Here is a 21,961-nt window from a genome sequence, read left to right on the forward strand (position 1 = left end):
GCATGTGTCTGGGACACATTTGTTGCAGAGATTTTGTGAATTTAGGGTCAGAAATTTGGGGCTTTTGAAGTCAGCTCAGTCATTGGCAAGTGTACATCTGTGTCAATCTGTAATAGGCTGAATTTGTGCATTTTTGGGACAACAAATTTTGGGGCTTTTGCATTTTTTGTGTTGCTGAGCACTATTTGTGCATTGGATAGCTTGCACATTAGATAGTTTTTGACAGAGTACGATCAGATTTACTAATTATAGCAGGGTACTTGTTGTAATTTCTAGAAATTCTCAGGTTTCCAGGTTAGGCCAGCTTGAAGTGTTGCTCTTGTGCTCTTTGATCAGTGATATCTATCACAGCCAACCAGGGACAAGGTGATGTATTTATAGATGTGTCCAAGGAGGATAGGTTGGATAGCAACAACTATTCTCTATGGTCTTTTATGATGAAAAATGTGCTGATTGCAAAGAATCTTTGGGATTATGTCAGTGGTGAAGAAGTTTGTCTTGGAGTTGTGGCTCCTACTACACCTCCTCTAGGAGGACATGGTCAAAGGCCCCCTCAACCTACTCAACCTGTTCTAGCTCAACCACTTCCCTAGAGTTCAGCAACACAAATAGTCTGAAGTCATGATACTAGAATTCCATACTTGCTGACACAGGCGAGTTAATGGGTCCTTAAGTTGCTTAACATGGGCTGAAAACAAGTCATTAGGAAGCCCATCCCAGCTAGGGCTTTTCCTTCGAGGCAAATGGTACAACACATCTTCCACTTCATCCTTTGAAACATTAGCCTCCATCAAATCAACCCATTTTGGCTTAACTTGGTTACTAACCAAATTGTGAATGTATCGACAAGGAGAGTGAACAGCATTAGAAAGAATCTTGTATGGACTCAACAAAGATTTATAAAAGTCAATGCACATTTGAATGATGGAAGCAAGATCAGTCACCATAACACCTTGCTTATCCATCAAACACAATATTTTCCCAGGCGTATTTTTGGTGTAAACGAGTGAAAAACTGATGAGATTGACAATTATTATCATGTAAAGCTTCCGCTCTGGCCAACAATTTGTATTTACCATATTCCCCTTCTTGAAGAGATTGAACTCTACATTTCAACCATTCAATGCATGTAAGCAAGTCATCAATGGTATCCCCTAATTGATACAAAGACAATGAGTGGGCCAACAAGGATTGTGCATGCTGCAATTTAGTTCGTAAAGAGGAAGCATGCTGAATACCATACTGTCGGGACAACGCTCGTGCATTATCCCTTAAAATAGCCCATGCTTCCATCCCTCCATATAGGACCATCGAGCTTAAAGAAGCAATTGATTACTAAATACGTTCCAAAAACTGATTTTGCAGCAGAAAAAATTTGTTGAAACGGAAACTAAAGCTACATGGGAGGCCCTCAAGAATGCATTTCTTGTCCAATATGGTGGAGATGATGCTCTTGAAGATTTGTGGAGAAAGCTTTCAATAGTGATCTGACAAAACATGCTATTGCTCCACCCACATATCAATGATTGCAAGAGGAAAAGAATCACTCTGACAAATGTAGATCCTATCAAGTTTGACCTAGGTGTTTGAATGTTGAAGAGAATGGTAAGTATATCCAGACTGTAAAGGATGCATCCAAGATCACATGTCGTGTTTCAACGACACAACAGCCAGACATCCCAAGCCTGTCGCTTAGGGCCATTCATGACCGATTGCGGTGAAGTTTCTTGATCAACAGATACACATGCATTAAAATCACCCATAACAAAGCCTTGATGAGCCACAACAAGGCAGTGTAAGTCATCCCAAAGATAACAACGTTCCAGAGAGCAGTAGAGGGAGCATACATGCCCACGAGCCACAAAACCTCTCCCTCATATAGGATTTCTAGTATCAAAAATTTGCCGCGAGGATCTTGAGAAACCAAGGATGGTTGCAGGGAAGATCTAGTGGCCAACGTAACTCCAAATTTATGTAGAACCCGACCACTAAGAAAAGCTGTATAACCCTTATATACATAAGAAGATTCTACCAAAGCATGTTGTTTTTGTGCTCCATGGCACAAAAAACATCCCAATTTCCAGCTAACACAACTTTCCACAACCGATACTACTTACTGCATGAAGAAATACCTTTAACGTTCCATATAGCAAGTCTCATGATAAATCACAGACAAGAAAACTACTGAATCACCACTTTCCCTTTCTCTTTAACATCAATAGCTTTAGTTGTGTGAAATCTCTCCATCTCACTACGGATCACATCTGCTAGATCTGCCCTCTGCAAACTAGCAAACGAAGCACGAGAAGGAATTTGTTGTTGCTGAGAACGGAAAGCATCCCAAGGAGGTACAAGCCTCCCGTGCGCGTCAAAGCCCAAAGTAGAATCAGAAGCCCTTTTATCATCCACACCAATTGTAGGAATACGCGAAGATTGAGGTTTCATATAAAACCCCTTATCTCTGCGTTGAAAAGTCTGTAATAGGATGTGGAGATGGGTGAGCAGGAGTCGAAGGAGATTCCTGTGTAGCATTACGTCTAACCATAGTGACCCAAGAATCATCCTAAGGAGGCAAATTCCGTCCAACTGAAAGCAATGCACGCTCAATACTATCTTGGGAAACATCCTTCTTTTCATCATCATGTCCATGCAGGACAAGAGGCACAGGATCAACTTCTGGTTGCTGAACCGTCTGCAAGGGATGATGCTCTTGCATATCCATGTTAGGATCCAAAGAATGCTATAATACCTTAGGGTTTCTATCACATTCTGAAATAAAATGGCCCAATTGGCCACATCTAAAACAATGTCTAACAAATGTTCTCCATTTAAGCTCATAAACCAACGTTTGCAACCCAGGAACCTTAAAACCACTTTTGGTTGAGTGAGGTTTCCCTGTATCCCAAAGCATACAAGCCCTGTTCCTATTGTGGGAGGTCAAGTGGGGCTCCACCAACACCTCACTAAGGGTTCTCAAAACCAAAGGAAGAAGTTGCCAAAGATGTGTAGGAAAATCAACCACCTCCACCCAAATTGGGCATGCTTGCCTAAGTACCTCCTGAAACTTAGCCATAGGCCTCCATGGGACCATATGTACTAGTTGACCGTCCATGAACAAAGGAATTCGTTGCATAATGTGAGTACACACTTCCGGGGAACGAAAAAGGACCTCAAAAAACCCCCTCGGTCCATCATAAATCTATTCAATGAGAGAGGCCTGCACTTGCCCTGAAGCATCATCTTGACACACCTCAACACTTACAAGCATGGACTGCAGCTAGGCACAAATCCTAGTAATCAAAGGAGTCCTTCCCGTAAAGTAAAAGATGGCTGCCCTCTCATTGAAAGCAGCAATCTGTTGTAAAACCAGGTCAGTTCCCATGATAGCAACCACATGATCCCCTTTTGATAAAGAGCTCGCTTAACCCTCATTGGCATGAACATAATCCAACATAAGATTGTTGGCAGTGGCAAGCATAAACTGAAGAGACCCATCAGTCTGTGAGCATGAAGCATGAACATCTTGCTGAGGCAAATTTGGGGCACATAAAATGAGTTCATCAACTGACATCTTACAACGTTTGCCCATCTCATCCCCATCCATCAACTTCTGCCATATCTTTATCATCCCCATGCCCTGTATGCTGATCGAGAAAGGCCACATCAATACCATTTGACACCTGCAGATTCACCATCACAGAAAAATCTCTCTCTCTCTCTCTCTCTCTCTCTCTCTCTTACTGGACTCAATCTGAAACTGTCTCTCTCTCTCTCTCTCTCTTTATGCTGGTTACAAGCTCTGTTCTCAACCCTGACTGGCTGTCTCAAATCTGAACAGAATCTGTCTCTGTCTTCAGGCCCTGTGTGTATACTGCACCTGTTATGCAGTCAGGCTGTGCTGGACTGCACTTGTGCAACAAACCTCACAATATGCCTTCAAACCCTTTGCGCAGGTTGTGAGTCTGCAATTCATCAGTTTGTCAGTCAAGCAGGCTGTCCCTGAAACAGGTTCAGTCTGCTGGTCTTCTCTCTCTCTCTCTCTCTCTCTCTCTCTCTCACACACACACACACACACACACACACACACACACACACACACACACAGAGCAGGGCGATGCAGGAAGGAAGGTTGCATGCCAGTAAGCATGGCAGGTCGGCAGGGTATTCACAGGTAGGCAAGGGCAGGGTTCGATGTTACGGGAGGGCAGAACGGACTCTGTGCTGGTCTGAGGGGAGATCTCAGGCATCGCACAGGGCAGATAAGCACGTTAGCAGGTCAGGGGGAGTCAGATCCGCCATTGATTCTCTCTCTCTCTCTCTCTCTCTCACCCACTTTGTAGTGATTTTGATGTGTGGAATGCTCTGCTAAACATACCAAGAATGGTAATAAATTGTACTGTAAAAGACTTGATAGGGATTGCATTATTTCCACTCAGAGTTTTTTTCTATCTGCAGGTGGTTGGGTAGGCTACTTTTCTTACGATACTGTAAGATATGTTGAGAGGAAAAAGCTGCCAGTTGAAAATGCACCTGAAGATGACAGACACCTTCCTGACATTCACTTGGGTCTCTATAAGGATGTGGTGGTGTTTGATCATGTTTCAAAGGTGATTCTATATATTCTTCTGCCTTTTATTGCAGCTTACAGTATTCTATGTTCTGTGATTCTGTCCTCGCATAAAAAATTCTCTTTCCTTATACAAGATAAACGACAGATAACATGAGATAACTTTATATATTGTTTTGATTTTTATTGCCTTTTACAGCATTCTATTGTGTGTATCTGTGACTGCATCTTATGTAATCTGTCCTTATACAAGATACAGCTGCTCTAAAGTTACCTGATTCATTGCTTGAGCATAGAGCATTACATCTCGGCACTTGTTGTCACAATCAGTTGCAAGGAAATGCTACAGATCTGTCAGTGCTTGTTGTCACTCCTTATGCAAGGAAAACAAAAAAATATTTCTATTAATAGTTTTGTGATTTTTATTTGGATGGTCAGACTAGGTGTATAGAAACATTCATTCTCTTGTGCAGATTGCATACGTACTGCATTGGGTTAGCACAGAGAAGTTCGGTACTTTAGAAGAGGCATACCTAGATGGGATGAAGCATCTTGAAAGGCTTACATCACGGTTACAAGATATTGACCCGTAAGGATACCCTCTAAGTTTGAAACTTTTTTTGTTCTCCCTTTTTTACCACTTCAGTAATTTTCTTATGCTTGTGCAGGCCAAAACTGTCATCAGGATCAGTGGACTTGTCTATCAGTCAGCATGGTTTAGCAGTGAATCGGGCAAACATGACGAAGGGTGAATATACTGCTGCTATTCACAAGGCTAAAGAACATATTTTAGCTGGTGATATATTCCAGATTGTTCTTAGTCAAAGGTTTGAGCGACGGACGTTTGCTGACCCGTTTGAAATCTATAGAGCGCTACGTGTTGTCAATCCAAGCCCCTACATGATTTATTTACAGGTTTTTGGTCTCTACTATGAATACAGTTTTGTGAGGCAGGTTGTCTATAGCTACCTAGTCACATGGTGACCCATTATACTTTCTTTCAGGCTCGTGGATCTATTTTGGTGGCCTCTAGTCCAGAGATACTGACTCGGATTAAGAAGGTATTGTTTTTCCCCTTAACATAAGTGACAATACCATTTTTTTCTTTCTTAAGACCTTCCTTCAGTATTATCACATGAAAACTATGTCAGTTCCAATGACCACAGGTGACAATGTGCCAACTATGGTTTGTTTGTGCTTGAAGCAGCTTGATTAATCTAGTTTTCTTCCCATTTGGTAATGCTATTCTGTATTTTGATTCTTGAGTCGTGTACTGGAAAGAAGATAGAGAGGGGTGGATCACTGGTTTGCCAACCATGAGTTCTAAAAATGCTCTAGCAAAAGCAATGTATACTTACAGATTTATAAGGGCTCACATCATTTAGAGGTAGGCTACATGGCACATATGTGCCTGTGTGTATACATTAATGACACAAAAGAAACCACTGATTCTACAGAAGCCTTCAATGTGAAGGTCTTCATTCAGATCTACAATGGGAAAGTGAGGGAAATCAATGGACTTGGCTTCAATCATTGTCATCCGCCTAGGGCAATCATGAAGGGATTGATATAATACTATATATATAGGTACTTGTCAATCCACGTGGATTGGAAGACCATATTGCAATTGAACAAAATAATTGAATTGCTTCATTGAGTGCGATATCCTCCAAAGAAGCAGAAATATTTACAAAATCAATCTTGTGGAAATGTATCAGACAGAAGATCTGATAGTTTCTGCAAGTGGTTCTCATCATATTGAGTGTTTGCATTATCCAAAGACATACAATATTGTAATGCTAGCGAGGATCCATCCTTCACACATGACATGACACAAACCATACTAGCAGTTAAGCAAGCATAAGAAAATGAACATTGTGCTCGCCCTCCAGCCATCATTGTTGAGCCTTGGAACCAAAAGTAAAGGGCCAAGCGTCTACCACAAGACTCAAGAGCTGGCATCCCATACCAGCAGCCCACACCGATGCTGGCGTGTAGGTAGAGCCATCTAGGGTCATGAGTCTATGAGTGCATCACACAACAATGTGTGCAGATGAGCCCTGAATTGCTCACTCTCCAGCTATCCCTAAAGTCCCTAAGCATGTTCACATCACACTATAGGATGCTTATGACTATCCTAACTTTTAGGGTGCATTCACACCTAGTACCTCGTGGCCAATGCTGTGGGCACCCATCTCTGATGTCCAAGAATGTAATGCTTGCACCCTTATGACTAAGTGCTGTCCGTGATAATATCCTGCAGGATGAAGTAAAAAAAGAAACTCTTGAGTAAGCATATTGACTCCCATGTATCCTTTGCCTCCAGGCCATTCTTTTATTTGACAAACAATATGGGACTTAACAATTCAAAGGAATCACTTAGTCGTATTGGTCAAGAACCAAGACAGGTTTTGTAACCAGCCTTCCTTTCAGAGAAGGGTGGCAACTTCCCAACTTACAAAAGATTACAACTAACAGATTTTACATGAATAAATAAAACTCAGTAATTTACCAAACAAAAGGGACAATCGGACACTGATTTGGCCCCAAACCATGGTGCCCCCTTGTGGTATTTCTTTGATATTTATTTAAAAAATTGTTGGGTATAATAGAGAGACGGAGGCTTTGAAAATTAGGAGACCAGGCTAATAACTTGACATCCCTCCAAGTTCCTTGAACTAAAATTCTCCCAATTCCAGCAAATCAAGGCACAATCTTTGACAATTATGGAACCATTTGCTGTCTACAGCAATCAAGAACGCTAATCCTCAAATTTTCCCATGATTCGAGTGCTCAGGGATGCCAAATTGAGTATTTTCTGCTTGCATGCAAATCATCCTTGCTCACAAGGATAGGCGCAGGTAGATTCGTCAGGCAATAGGCACGCAGGGCAGTGGGCTGGTCAACGGCTGGTGATTTGCCACGTTTTCAGCAATTTTCATCAAATTTTCATTACTTTTTGCAAGCAGGCCCCTTGCTCACTGATCGGGGTTCACACGCGCAAGCATTGAGCTCAGATTTGTGCAGATTTATGCCCAGAAATTTGGGGCTTTTCCAGATTTAGTGCTGTTCATGCATAATTGAGGCATCTGCGTCAGAAATTGCAGACATTGTGTGCGTTTAAATTGGGGATTTCGCCAAATTTATTGAAACTTTGCTCATTTGAGTAAAATTTCTCAACACCCATAAAATTTGGGGCTTTTGCTGTATTGGTGAAATTTTGTTCAGCTGAGTCAGATTGGCTGACATTTGTGCACACTTGGACTTGTAAATTTTGGGGCTTTTGCAAAATTTTGTGAAATTTTGCTAAATTTGCCCATTTTATGCTCTCAAGAACATGTATTAATGCAATTGGGGCAGATTTGATAGTGAAATTTTGGGGCTTTTGCTGAAATCTGTGGATTTTGGCAAAGTTGATGCATGAAATGCACTTTGAGAATATTGCTGAAGCAATCTTGTCATAAGTAGAGTGATTTGAGCATTTTTATCTCCCGCTTGTGCGATTTTAGAGAAATTGCAGATATTTCTTGGTGTTTTGTGTATTAGAAGTTGATATGAGCACATATGTATGTAGTACACATGTTGGGCAGCTCCCACTGAGTTGATGTATTGCTGATTATTCATGTTGCAGCAGTCTTAGTGATCATTTGCAGATCTAGGATTGTTGCAGATGTATTTTTGGTGATATTGCTGAAGTGGGAGTTACGTGGCAGTGATGCATGCATTCAATGTATGTTGAAATTGCAGTCATACTGCTGAAAGTCATTCGTTCTACTACTGTACATGTACTTGGACTGAATCTTGCTATTATTTGCTGAAAATTTGGGCTGAAATTAGTTGAATATTCAGCTCATTTTTGCTGTCATAAATTGCAGCATTGAATTTCTGGTGTATTGCTGAAAAATGGCTGCAAATGTATCTAGCAGCAGTGACACTAAATCCCTCTTTGAAATCAAGAGGTTTGATGGCACTGGCTTTGATTTGTGGAAGGACAAGATGCAAGGCATTTTGTTTCTCAAGGACTATGAAGATGCTCTCTTGGAAACTAAGCCTGCAACTATGACAGATGTGGATTGGGCTAGACTTAACAAGAAGGCCATTGCATACATTAAGATGGCACTTTAGGGAAAGACATGGCGGCTGGATCCCTATGTCTTCTGGGAGGAGCTCAGGGAGTGGTGCCTCTGGATTTGGAAGGGCAAGCCATTGGATAAGTTGGTGTGGGATTGGGGAGAGTGGCTATGGCGGGCCACTACGGTCGCCAAGAAGCCACTAAGGTTCCTGGAGTACATAGCTAGAATTGGCAGACACGTACTGATGCAGGAGGACTTGGATTGGGTACCGTCGCGCAGCAGGCATTGGGCGGAGCACATCACGAAGGCTTTCCGATGGACCTTTTGGTGTCGCCTATGGGTTATCTAGACGCCAAGGAGGGTATCGTATTTCTTATGGTTAGTGGCATATGGAAGCTTGGCGATGGGAAGTTGGTTAGCCCAGATTGTTGGGATGTAAGGTCCTTTATTCACCTCCGTGTATTTTACACGTGTATTGTTATGTTGTACATGTGAATGCACCCTTACGGGCCCTAAGTATAAATACATTTTATTCTTTGTGTACCAACACATTGTTGGTACACCTAAAATCTGTTCGTCACTCTTACTCTCACTCACTCACCTGTTCACTTCCTTTGTTGCAAATCTTCACGCTTCCGCTACCCGCGCGCTCCAACAACTGGTATCAGAGCTGAGGTTAAGGTGCTCGCGCTCCTCGAAGTCCGCGTGAGACATCACCAGCCCCTCGCTCGCGAGAAATCAGTAAGTCGTCACTCATACAGGTCAGGTCGTCACTGTTTCCAGGCACGTGTATGTGCTGGACAGTCAGGCGACAGTGTTGCAGGTCACGTTTTGTGCAAGTGACAGCCTGATAGACAGGCGACAGGTCAATTTTGACCAGGCAGGCAGTCAAACAGGTCACGAGCAGCCAGGCGCAGGCTGCATAGGTCACGCAATGTAGTTTCGTCATGTTTTTTGAGCAGGCGACATCAGACGCAGGACACGCGACAGTCAACGGCTGGTGACGGGGTGATTCGACACATTTTTCTTCCATAAATTTTTAAAATTTTCTAAGGTTTACTGCAAGCAACCCCTTTGCCACACTGATGGGAGTTCGCGCGCGTTAGCACAGTTCTCAGATTTGGTCAAATTTGAACCTGGAAATTTGGTGCTTTTCCCAGATCTGATGCTGTTTATGCTTGACAGTGACATTTGTGTCAGAAATTGCAGACATTGTGCGTCTTGACCTCAATTAATTTGGGGATTTTTCAAAATTTGTTGGAATTTTGCTCATCCGAGTAAAATTTCTTGGCATTGGACCAAGAAAAATTGGGGCTTTTCATGTATTGATGTAATTTTGCTCAACTGAGTCAGATTGGCTGACATTTGCGCACATTTGGACCTGGAAATTTGGAATTTTGTGCAGAATTTGATAAATTTCTGCATTATTTGCCTGTGCAGTGACTGGTTTATGTCAAAACAGCAGAGGATTATTGCTGGTTATGCAAGAACAGCGGTGTATTTGCTGATTTAGCTTGTGCTCTTGTAGTTCAGTGCTTTTACACTTGTACTTGTGATAAAATGGCTGCAACTTCTTTCAGTTCTGACATTAAAAGTTTGATGGAAATCAAGCGATTTGACGGTCAGGGTTTTGATCTTTGGAAAGATCGTATGCAGGGCATACTGTTCTTAAAGGATTGTGAGGATGCTTTGCAAATGGATAAACCCGCACAAATGTCTGAGGCGGATTGGGCCAAAGTCAATAAAAGGGCTGTGGCTTATATAAAGATGGGTGTCACTGATGACATTTTGACAAACATTAAGGGTTTAGACACTGGTCATGCAATATGGGAGAAGTTGAAAACTACCTATGAGATCACCACACCTGTTAATCAGGTGCATTTAATGCGCAAGTTGGTGAATATGCGGCTGGATGAGTCCAAGCTTGTAGCTGAGCACTTGAGTGCATTTACTGGCATTTTAAATCAGCTCAAGGATGCAAGTTTGGATTTTGATGATAAGTTGAGGGCGATCTTTTTTATCATGACATTGCCTGACTCTTGGAAGACTTTGGTTGTTTCTCTCAGTAATAACCCCAATCTCACATATGATGGTGTGAGGGGTTCGATCTTGAATGAAGAAATTAGACGTAAGTCTAGTGGAGAAGGCAACAACTCAGCTTATAATGTTAGAGGCAGGGCTGAAAAGAAAAATGCAAATACTGGACAGAGAAGCAGGAGCAAGAGCAAAGGAAAAGAAAAGAGTGATGTTACATGCTATCAGTGTGGTCGGAAGGGCCACAAGAAGCCTGATTGCAGGTATCACAAGAAGGAACAAGAGAGAAAGAAGAATGCAGGAGACAAAAAGAAAAAAGAGGAAAAGACAGATGCATCTGAGGCAGGTAAAGGCAAGGAAAAGGCCAATGTGACCTCTAGTGTTGTCATAGAGGAGCTCTCAAATGCAGAGGCTGATGTATTATGTACAGTGGATTATGATGCCCTTGTATGTCACATGCAGGATATGCTGATCACCAAGGCTGATGTGATTGATGCACTTTTGTCAGTTGATGATTGTGTCACTCAGACTTGGATTGTAGACTCTGGTGCCTCTTTCCATGTGACTCCATGCTTGGAGTGTTTTGCTACTTTTGATGTAGGCTGTTATGGCAAGGTTTACCTTGAAAATAATCATGCTTGCAGCATTGATGGGATTGACACCATACACTTGTCTTTGGATAATGGGCAAGAACTTGTGTTGAAAGATGTCAGATATGTGCCTGGCATCAAGAAGAGTTTACTATTTGTTGGACAGCTTGACTTGCATGGTTACACCACACTGTTTGGTGGTGGTTTGTGGAAATTAAAAAGGGGTTCCATGTTGATTTCTAAAGGAACCAAAAAGGGCACTTTGTATTGTCTGCATTGTAAAGCTTTGAATGGCAAGTTTCTTGTAGTTGCTGAAATTGGTTGTCATTTGGAGTTATGGCATAAGAGATTAGGCCATATGAGCCAGAAAGGACTTGATGTTCTTACCTCTTTGAAGAGGGTTGATGGAAAAGGCTCTAAACTTGATTTTTGTAATGACTGTCAGCTTGGAAAGCAAATGAAAAATTCATTTTACTCTGGTGTCTCCCGTAAGTCAAATGTCTTGGACTTAGTGCATTCTGATGTATGTAGCATGCCTTTGAAATCGTTGGGTGGTGCTGCATACTTTGCCTCTTTTATTGATGATTGTTCCAGGAAGATTTGGGTTTATTTGTTGAAAAAGAAAAGTGAAGTGTTTGCTGTTTTTAAAACTTTTCATGCATTCGTGACCACTCAAACAGGTAGAAAGTTGAAATGCTTGAGAACTAATAATGGGGGTGAGTTCACGTCTAATGAATAAGTCCTTTTGTGACTTGCATGGGATCAAGAGGGAGCTTACAGCCCCTTACAACCCTTCTTCAAATGGTGTGGCTGAAAGATACAATAGGACTATATTTGAGAGAGTGCGGTGCATGCTGTCCACTGCTAATCTCCCTCATGAATTTTGGGGAGAGGCACTTAAAACCGCGGTTCACATTTGCAACCGCTCTCCAAACAGGTTCCTAAATAATGGCATCCCTGAGGAGGTTTGGTTTGGCAAACCGGCCTCATATGACCATTTACGAATATTTGGCTGTGATGCTTTTGTGCATGTTAGAAATGAGCTGAGGAATAAACTTGACCCGAAATCCACCAAAGGTATTTTCATGGGCTATGGTGATGAGGGTGAATTTGGCTATAGAGTGTGGCTACCTCAGGGCCCGTAAGGTATTTATACTTGTGGCTAATTATATAAACCCCAGAGGATGGTTGTAAACGCTGCACACAGCAGTCTTTGGAAACTCCAAAGTAGTGCCTTTGGTCATTTGAGGCGGCGTAGTTTGTGTGGAGAGGAGCATGTCGTATCCTCCGCTGTATAGCACCCAGCCTTGGATGTATCTCGTGGGGAGCTTTCGGCTGGCAGGCAGTCAGCCAGGGCCGTCACCTTTCGTATGAGGCTGGGATGCAAGACACGATATTCATTTTTAAGGCAGGGTCGTGCGCAGTGGTCGGTTTGGAGACTCTATCTATCCGCTAGGTACTAGAGTCCACAACATACCGCTCTCAGATATGGGAGATCATAGGGAGTCTTACAGGATGTCATATTTGGAAGGTGCGGTGTCAGGAGGTTTTTGGCGGAGAGAGACTTTTAGTACAGGCGACTTTAGCAGAGCTTTGGAACTCCATCATCCACTCCCTCCGCGGCCAATGGGATTAGGTGCAGGGCGAGTCTCGAGCTCGTCAGGAGCTCCATTTTCATTTCATGTGCACTTGGGGCAGCCAGGACCTGTTTTTTGCGATGCAGATAGGCAGCCTCAGATGGCGATACACCCCCCCTTCATGGCTTCTTGCCCCCATCTCCCCTAGACCACCCTGAGAGGCTTGTACACTTGATATATCTGTGACTCTACATCAGCTCCAGCCAGCCTGTTGAGCATGAGCACTTCCTTGTATTCTAGGGTTTTTATTGAAGTAATATAATTAGCCACACTTTATTTGCAAAAAAAATAAAAATTAAGATGGTAGTGTCTGATGATGTACTTATACACATCAAGCGTCTTGATACCTATATGGAAAAAGCTTAAGGACACTTATGAAAACACAATTCTGTGAATCAAGTGCAACTTATGCGTAAACTTGTGAACATGGAGTTGGATGAGTCTAAGCCAGCATCTGAGCATTTGAGTGCTTTCAGAGGGTTTTGAGTTTGTTGTTGTAAGACTCTTTTTTGGCGGTTTTCGATGATAAATTGAAAGCTATTTTCTTATTGATGTCTTTGCCTGATAGTTGGGAATCTTTTGTTGTGTCACTTAGCAACAACCTCGCTTTGACTTTTGATGGTGCTAGAGGTTCAATCCTTAATGAAGAAATTAGAAGAAAGTCTAGTGGTGAAAGCAATGGCTTAGCTTAACATGTAAGAGGCAGGTTTGAAAAGAGGGGTAATGTAGCTAGTAAAGGCAAAAGGAAAAGCAAAAGGAAGGGCAAATAGTAGGATGTCACATGCTATAAGTGTGGGTGTAAAGGGCATAAAAAGCCCGATTGCCGGTACTTCAAGAAAGAGCAAGAAAGAAAGAAACAACAGGGTAAGAAAAAGAAGGATGATAAGAAAGATGATGACAACTCTTCCTCAAAAGAAGTTGCAAAGGAAAATGTTGCATCTAGTGTGGTTATTGAAGAGCTTCTTGACACTGAAGGGGTACTTGTTGCAGCCTCATGCACTAATGTAAATGCTATGGCAGCACGAGATGATATGTACATCACTAGATGTACACATCGTCTCGATTGCCACCAGATGGGTTATAGATGTCACACGCAGTATTTCATGAGGCAAAGTTGCTGACGAATGTTACACATCATGATCTTGACAAAAAGAAGGTCAAATTTTAGCATGACCAGCCAGCCATTCATCAGCCATTAGTTGAAAGTTCTGTCCCTTTTGATGCTGAAAATGAGCAACAACCTATTGTCAGATGGGAGAGGATCGAGGTGCAGCTGAAGTGCAGTAGACAGTGTGAGAGTGAGAGACAGAGTTGAGCACGATACCCAATGCAATAGTACTGAATAGAGTGTTGACTGAAAGTACAAATGATAACCCTTATACCTTAGAGTTATAAGGGGCTGTTCACACCCGAACACAGTAAGTGCCCGTAAGTGTGCACCACAAGCACATACAAAATAGTACACATAATCTGGGGGAAAAAACCTCTCCTACCGAGAGTAAAAAGTGCCCCAGTGTCCTAGTGATCACCCGCACACTCCCATATGAGCGTAGGCGTAAGTAAGGCGTGTGAGATACCCAACAAACCCCCCTGGAGTGAAGAGTGATCAAGTGTACAAGGATCATCCGCCACCAAAGGGCGTCAAATTCAAAGCATCGCGAAATGCTTCAAATTTGTCTCGTGGAAGAGCTTTGGTGAAGATGTCTGCCACATTGCTGGTGGTAGGACAGTAGACAAGGCTGATATCACCTGCATGTAGCCTCTCTCTGACAAAGTGGTAGTGAATCTCTATGTGTTTCGTGCGAGCATGAAACACAGGGTTCCGTGCCACTGCAATGGCACTCTGACTGTCAGTATATAAAGGAGTAGGCTCCGTAACAGATACATCCAAATCAGCAAGTAAACGTCTAAGCCATACGCACTCAACTGCAGTAGTGAAGGCTGCCTTGTACTCAGCTTCACATGACGACGTGGCAACAGTGGATTGTTTCTTGCTAAGCCAAGAAATGCATGACGAGCCAAGAAAGAAACAATTGCCACTAGTGGAGTGACGAGTATCAAAATCACCAGCCCAATCAGAGTCACTGTAAGCATGTAACTGCAGTGGTCCCCCCTTGGCATAAAGCAATCCAAGAGCTCTAGTACCCTGCAAGTAACGAAACACACGCTTCACAGCTTGCCAATGCGACATACGAGGCTGATGCATGTACCTGCTCAAAACTGAAACGGCAAACTGTATGTCTGGCCGAGTGTGGCATAGATAGATGAGACATCCCACTGCTGGAGCATAAGTATGGATATCAAACAAATCACTGTCATCATGTAATGACAGTTTGAGCCCAGGTTCCATGGGTGTACAAACTCGCTTGCAATCCTGTAAGCCAAACTTCTCAAGAAGTTGCCCAATGTACCTTGACTGACATAATCCAATGCCTCTAGCATCATGTACAAACTGGATGCCCAAGTAATAGTGCAAAATACCCAAGTCAGACATGTCAAAAGTTTGCTGTAAATTATTTTTGAATGCTGAAATCTGATCAGCACGTGTTCCAGTGAGCAAAAGGTCGTCTACATATAGACACAAAATCAGCATGGATCCCCCCTCTTTATGTACATAAAGGGTAGACTCAGATGGGCTGTTTACAAACCCCTGACTAAGCAAGAAAGCATCTATCTTTGCGTACCAAGCTCGTGGAGCTTGTTTCAAACCATATAGAGCTTTTTTCAGCTTGCATACTAAATTTTCTGAGCCTTCAACTGCAAAACCAATGGGCTGCTGTACATACACTTCTTCCTGAAGTTCCCCATGTAAGAATGCAGTCTTTATATCCAGCTGATGCACTTTCCAACCAAAATGTGCAGCCAAGGCAATCATAGATCGAATGGTCGTCATACGGGAGGTAGGAGCAAAGGTCTCCTCATAGTCAATGCCCTTTTTCTGTGCGTAGCCTTTAGCTACCAGCCGTGCCTTGTACTTATCTATGGATCCATCTGCATTCCTTTTCAATTTGTAGACCCATTTCGTACCAATGGCACGCTTGCCAACTGGCAAAGACACCAAATCCCAAGTATGATTCTTATGAATAGAATCCAATTCAGCTTGCATGGCTGCCATCCAATGCACACTATGTCGTGCATCCTCAAAACATTCAGGCTCCTCATTATCATGAGTACATGCTGCCATAACAAACTCCATGGAATGTGCTGAATCATGCAGTCGAGTTTGCCTTCGAGTACGACCAGCCAAGGGTGTTTCCAAATGACTATCTCTCATAGTCTGCGTGTACCATCTAGGCACCTGTCTTGCTTCCTGACTGTGTACAAGTTCCTGCTGAATTTCAGTTTCAGCAATGTGCTGATTTACTGCATGTTCCATAGGAGCAGCTGGCTGAACATTAGGTTCATTTTCTGAAGTACCAGCTGAATCACCAAATGTGATGGGCAGCAGCCCTTCAAAGACATCACGGGCAGCCTGATATGTATCAAAACCAGCCAAGGATAATTCTGATTTTTCATCAAATACAACATCCCTGCTGACAAAAACCTTCTTGGTCACGGGATCATAGAGTCTGTAGCCTTTGCTTTCGCTGCTATATCCCATAAAGATGCATTTTACAGCCTTGTTGTCCAACTTCTTTCGAAGTACCTGTGGAATATGGGCATATGCAAGACACCCAAAAGTACGGAAGTGGCCAACAGAAGGTTTGCGGCTGTGCCAAGCCTCAAAAGGTGTGACGGTTTTCAAGGCCTTGGTAGGGCATCTGTTCAAAATGTGGCAAGCGCACATGACGCCTTCCATCCAAAAACTATGAGGCAAACTCTTTGCCTTCAGCATACATCTGGCCATCTCCATGAGTGACCGATTTTTCCTCTCTGCTACCCCGTTCTGCTGTGGAGTATATGCAGTAGTGTACTGATGGATAATGCCCTTCTGCTGCAAATAAGAATTCAGCATAGAGGACATGTATTCCCCCCCTCGGTCCGAACGGAGAGTCTTAATCTTGCAACCAGACTGAGTTTCCACAAGTGCACTGAAAGCCAAAAATGCATCATACACTTCTGACTTCTTTTTCAAGCAGTAGACCCAGCAAAAACGTGTAAAGTCATCAATAAATGTTACAAAATAGTAACAACCACCCAATGACTGTGTCTGCATGGGCCCACAAACATCCGAATGCACAAGCTGCAATCTGGCTGTTGCTCTAAAAGCAACATCACGGGGAAAAGAGAAACGATGCATTTTCCCCAAAATGCAACCCTCGCATAAATGCTCAGGAGGTCTCTCCAAGAGAGGTAATCCATCCAACATCTGAGTATGCTGTAATAGCATCAAGCTGCCATAGTTTACATGCCCCAAACGAGCATGCCATAACTCTGCATCTAACATAGCAGGAGTAAGAGTGGATGTCAAATATGCAGACTGATCTACCGAAAGAGCATCCAACTCATATAACCCATGACACAGAGAACCTGTCAAGACCAATGTCATGTGTTCCTTGTCACGGACCATGCAACGGTCATCATCAAAGGTGACCTGCAAACCACAACGTGCCATAGAAGAAATGGAAAGCAGATTCTTCTTAATGCCAGGCACATACAAAGCATCCTGTAGGCGGAGAATAGAGCCATCAATGGCTGTAAGCTGAATCTCCCCAATACCACGAACAGGGTATGATGCATTGTTAGCACACTGAACAGACTTCCCAACGGGAGGTGCACCAAGAGAAGCAAACAAATCTCTACGAGATGTGATATGCCGTGAAGCACCACTGTCAAAGAACCAAGTGTCAGCATCTTCTGTAGAGCTAAATGCTCTATCAGCCCAAGAGACATCATAACTGCAAGTGTAAAAACAATAGTCCCTGTCTGCAACAAAGGACGCGGACTCACTAGCAGTGGAAGGAGCTGCAGAAACAGACATCCCTGACTCCTTTTTCTTCTCTTTGGCGATGCGCTTCCTGCACTCAGTGATGTAGTGGCCAGGCTTCTTGCAGTAATGGCATTTTCCTTTCTTGGCTTGCGTGCCCCCCTGTTTCTGACTTGTCTGTGAAGTGTTACTACTACCAGAACTCTGCGAAGCATTTTTCCCTTGGCTGTTTTTACCCTTCTGCCTTGACATAAAAGCCTGCTCAGAGGCTATACCATCCACACCACTGTTCCGTCTAGTTTGTTCCTCCTCTAGAAGCAAACTGACAAGCTGAATGAAAGTGATGGGCTCTTTCGAAATCCTCATAGTGAGGTTCAAGGCAGTATGAAAAGCCAAGTAAGAGGGAGGCAGTGAATTCAATGTCGTAGAAATCAGCTGCGCATCTGAGTAGTACTCATCCACATTCATGAGTTGCTCCCGCAAGTCCTGAATTTTGTTGAGATGATCCTGCATAGAATCACCCTCATTCATCTTTAGAGTCTCTAGCTCTTTCTTCAAGAAAGAGATGCGAGTCTCATTCTTTCCTGCAAACATCTGCTCCAATATCAACCAAGCTTCTTGTGAAGAAGCTGCTGAACGAATATGAGGAATGATAGAACGCTGAACTGCCAATGCAATCAGCGACATAGCCTGTGCATCCCGTGTATCCCAAGTTTTCTGAGCTGCAGTTCTTGGGGGAAGTGGCTGAGCGGGGTGAGGTGGAGGGGGCTGAGGTTGCCCTCTTGCACGTCCTCCTGGAGGAGGAGTAGCGGGAGCCACAACTCCCGGTCGTGCTTCCTCTCCACTGACATAATCCCACAAATTTTTGGCCACTAATACATTCTTCATCATGAAAGACCAAAGGGAATAATTGTTCCCATCCAATCGGTCTTCCTTGGACACATAGGTGAATACATCTCCTCCCTGATTTGCCATTATTTCCCAAAAGGTAATAGAGCAATGTCAATGCAGTACGGGCTGGAAATCTGCAAATTTCCAGAAATTGCAGCAAACACAAGTCTGCAATTAATGTGCAAAGGGTACTCTGTCAAAAAAAAAAAAACTGTCACTGATGCACGCTTCCCAAGGTGCAATTAGTGCTCAGCAGCACTAAAACATCAAAAGCCCCAAAATTTTCTGCCCAAAATTTCTGTCACAAATGTCTGTTACAAAAGCCCCAAAATGTGCATTCAATGTGTCACAGACAGACACAGCACGTTTCCCAATGCTGAAAACTGAACCTGCTGTTCAGCACGTTTCCCAATGCTGAACCTGAACCTGTTGCACGAACTCCTGTGTAAAAGAAAAGTGCAGAATGTTACCTCTGCGTGTTGACGACGGGCACGATTCCCGAGGTAATGACTGCTGGGTACAGTCGGACTGACGCACAGGTACAGGCGTGCAGGTCCAGTGACACGCGCAGGCAGGACTGGGCGCGCGCTGGGCTGAGGAGGCGGCACCCAGGACTGGCTGGTGGAGACAGGTGGCGCGCTGGCAGCTGGAGCTGACGGCACAGGCTAGCTAAGCGCAGGGAGGCTGCGCAGGCAGACTGACAGGCGAAGGGGCACTCTGGGCAGACATAGGGCAGAGGACTCGCTGGGCAGGGGTGGCAGCACGCAGGTACAGGAGGCGCGCGCTGGGCAGAGGTGGCAGCACGCAGGTACAGGTGGCGCTCTGATTGTTGGAGCTGCACGCTGGGCAGAGGAGTCGTCTGGTGCTGCGCGCTGACGGACTGACAGGCGCAGGCAGGACTGGGCAGGAACAGGCGGCTGGGGCAGAATTGGCGGTGGCTGCAGACTGCAGACTGAAGACTGCTCTGAGCCGAGCTCTGATACCAAATGTCAGATGGGAGAGGATCGAGGTGCAGCTGAAGTGCAGTAGACAGTGTGAGAGTGAGAGACAGAGTTGAGCACGATACCCAATGCAATAGTACTGAATAGAGTGTTGACTGAAAGTACAAATGATAACCCTTATACCTTAGAGTTATAAGGGGCTGTTCACACCCGAACACAGTAAGTGCCCGTAAGTGTGCACCACAAGCACATACAAAATAGTACACATAATCTGGGGGAAAAAACCTCTCCTACCGAGAGTAAAAAGTGCCCCAGTGTCCTAGTGATCACCCGCACACTCCCATATGAGCGTAGGCGTAAGTAAGGCGTGTGAGATACCCAACACCTATTGTGCTACAGCCAGAAGATCATGGATAGCAAGTAGTTGCACAGGATGAAATAGGACAGCAAGAAGAACATGCTGAAAACAGATTGCAGCAGCAAGAAAATGCTGAAAATCAGTCACCTGGTGATGGTGTGCACATTCCTCAGGATGTAGGCCCATTGCTTGATATTACAGATTATTGGGTAAGAAGGTTTACATGTGTCTGAAGGTAGCCACAGAGGTTTCAGCCATCTTTGGATTGCATTTTATTGACTGATGAGAGTGAGCCTCTGACATTTAAAGAGGCACAGTCATGTGAAAACAAGAGAAAGTGGGAGATTGCTATGCAGGAAGAGATGAAGTCTCTATATGCAAATAACACATGGGAGCTTGTACCTTTGCCCAAGGATAGGAAAGCTACTCCTAATAAATGGGTTTACAAAGTGAAATGTATTGATGGGAAGCCCAAGTATAAGGCACGACTGATTGCTAAGGGCTATATACAGAAGGAAGGCACAAACTTCCAAGAGGTCTTTTCACCAATGGTAAAGGTGACTGCGCTCCGTGTTTTGTTTGCTCTCACTCCATCCTTGAATTTAGAGTTGGATCAGATGGATGTGAAGACTTTTTTTGTTCATGGTGACTTGGATGAAGAGTTGTACATCAAGCAGCCAGAAGGATTTGCTATTCTAGGAAAAGAGCATTTGGTTTGTAAACCCATTTATTAGGATAGGAAAGCTACTCCTAATAAATGGGTTTACAAAGTGAAATGTATTGATGGGAAGCCCAAGTACAAGGCACGACTGGTTGCTAAGGGCTATGCATAGAAGGAAGGCATAGACTTCCAAGAGGTCTTTTCACCAATGGTGAAGGTGACTACGCGCCGTGTTTTGTTTGCTCTTTTTGCATCGTTGAATTTAGAGTTGGATCAGATGGATGTGAAGACTTTTTTTCTTCATGGTGACTTGAATGAAGAGTTGTACATGAAGCTAGAAGGATTTGCTATTCTAGGAAAAGAGCATTTGGTTTGTGAGCTGAAACACAACTTATATGGGTTGAAACAAGTTCCTAGACAATGGTACAAAAAATTTGATACCTTTATGGTCAGCCATGGATTTAAACGCGGTCATGCAGATCACTGCTTATACACTAAAAAGGTTGATGATGGAAGCCTTATTGTGCTGGTTCTATATGTGGATGACATGTTGATTGTAGGACAACATAAGAGTACTTTGAATGCTCTTAAAAGGCAGCTGAGTTCACCCTTCTCCATGAAAGATTTGGGGGCAGCTGAATACATTTTGGGCATGCGCATTAAAAGAGACAAAGGACAGCGTTTGTTGTTTCTCTCACAGGACAAGTACATAAGCAAAGTACTTAATAGGTTTAATATGGCTGATGCTAAGCCTCTTGGTGTGCCTTTACCGCCACATATAAAGCTTTACAAAGTTGATTGGCTTAAGGATGATGCAGTTGCTAGTACCATGAAGGGTATACCTTATGCATGAGCTTGTGGATCTTTGATGTATGCCATGGTTGCAACTCACCGCGACATTGCTCATGCAGTGGGAGTTGTTAGTAGATCCATGTCTAACCTTGGCAAGCCACATTGGGAAGCAGTGAATTTTATCCTCAGATACTTGAAAGGGACACAAGAAAAGTGTATATGCTATGAAAAGGGTACACTAGAGTTGCAAGGATTTTGTGATTTAGACATGGCAGGAGATCTTGACACTAGGAAATCTACCAATGGGTATGTTTTTACTTTGGCTGGTGGGGCTATCTCTTGGTGTTCAAGATTGTAGAATATTGTGGCACTGAGTATTACAAAAGCTGAATATATTTCAGCCACAGAAGCTTCTAAGGAAGCTATTTGGCTTGGCCGTCTGGTCAAGGATTTTGGTCTTTCTTCAATACTCCAGTGCTTGGTTGTGATAGCCAGAGTGTAGTATGTCTGGCTAAGAATGCCATGTTCGTACCAAACACATAGATGTTCG

General features: G+C 43.5%; 1 protein-coding gene across 5 annotated transcripts in view; it reads left to right on the top strand.

The window, feature by feature from the left end:
• Positions 1 to 21,961, top strand: part of LOC148013193 (anthranilate synthase alpha subunit 1, chloroplastic-like) — a 176,112-nt gene that overhangs the window by 114,322 nt on the left and 39,829 nt on the right. For all 5 annotated transcript variants that reach the window (XR_015688808.1, XM_087667644.1, XM_087667642.1 and 2 more), the window contains exons 6-9: positions 4,456 to 4,607; positions 5,041 to 5,156; positions 5,236 to 5,482; positions 5,572 to 5,628. Coding sequence is in view for 4 of the 5 variants with exons in the window: in XM_087667644.1 (XP_087523770.1) it covers positions 4,456 to 4,607; positions 5,041 to 5,156; positions 5,236 to 5,482; positions 5,572 to 5,628 (572 nt within the window). In the remaining variant the exon portion in view is untranslated. The remainder of the gene's footprint in view (positions 1 to 4,455; positions 4,608 to 5,040; positions 5,157 to 5,235; positions 5,483 to 5,571; positions 5,629 to 21,961) is intronic.

Source organism: Lygodium microphyllum, chromosome 26 (assembly GCF_053477565.2).
Source record: "Lygodium microphyllum isolate KBCC chromosome 26, Lygodium_microphyllum_v1.1.10, whole genome shotgun sequence".
Lineage (NCBI taxonomy): Eukaryota > Viridiplantae > Streptophyta > Polypodiopsida > Schizaeales > Lygodiaceae > Lygodium > Lygodium microphyllum.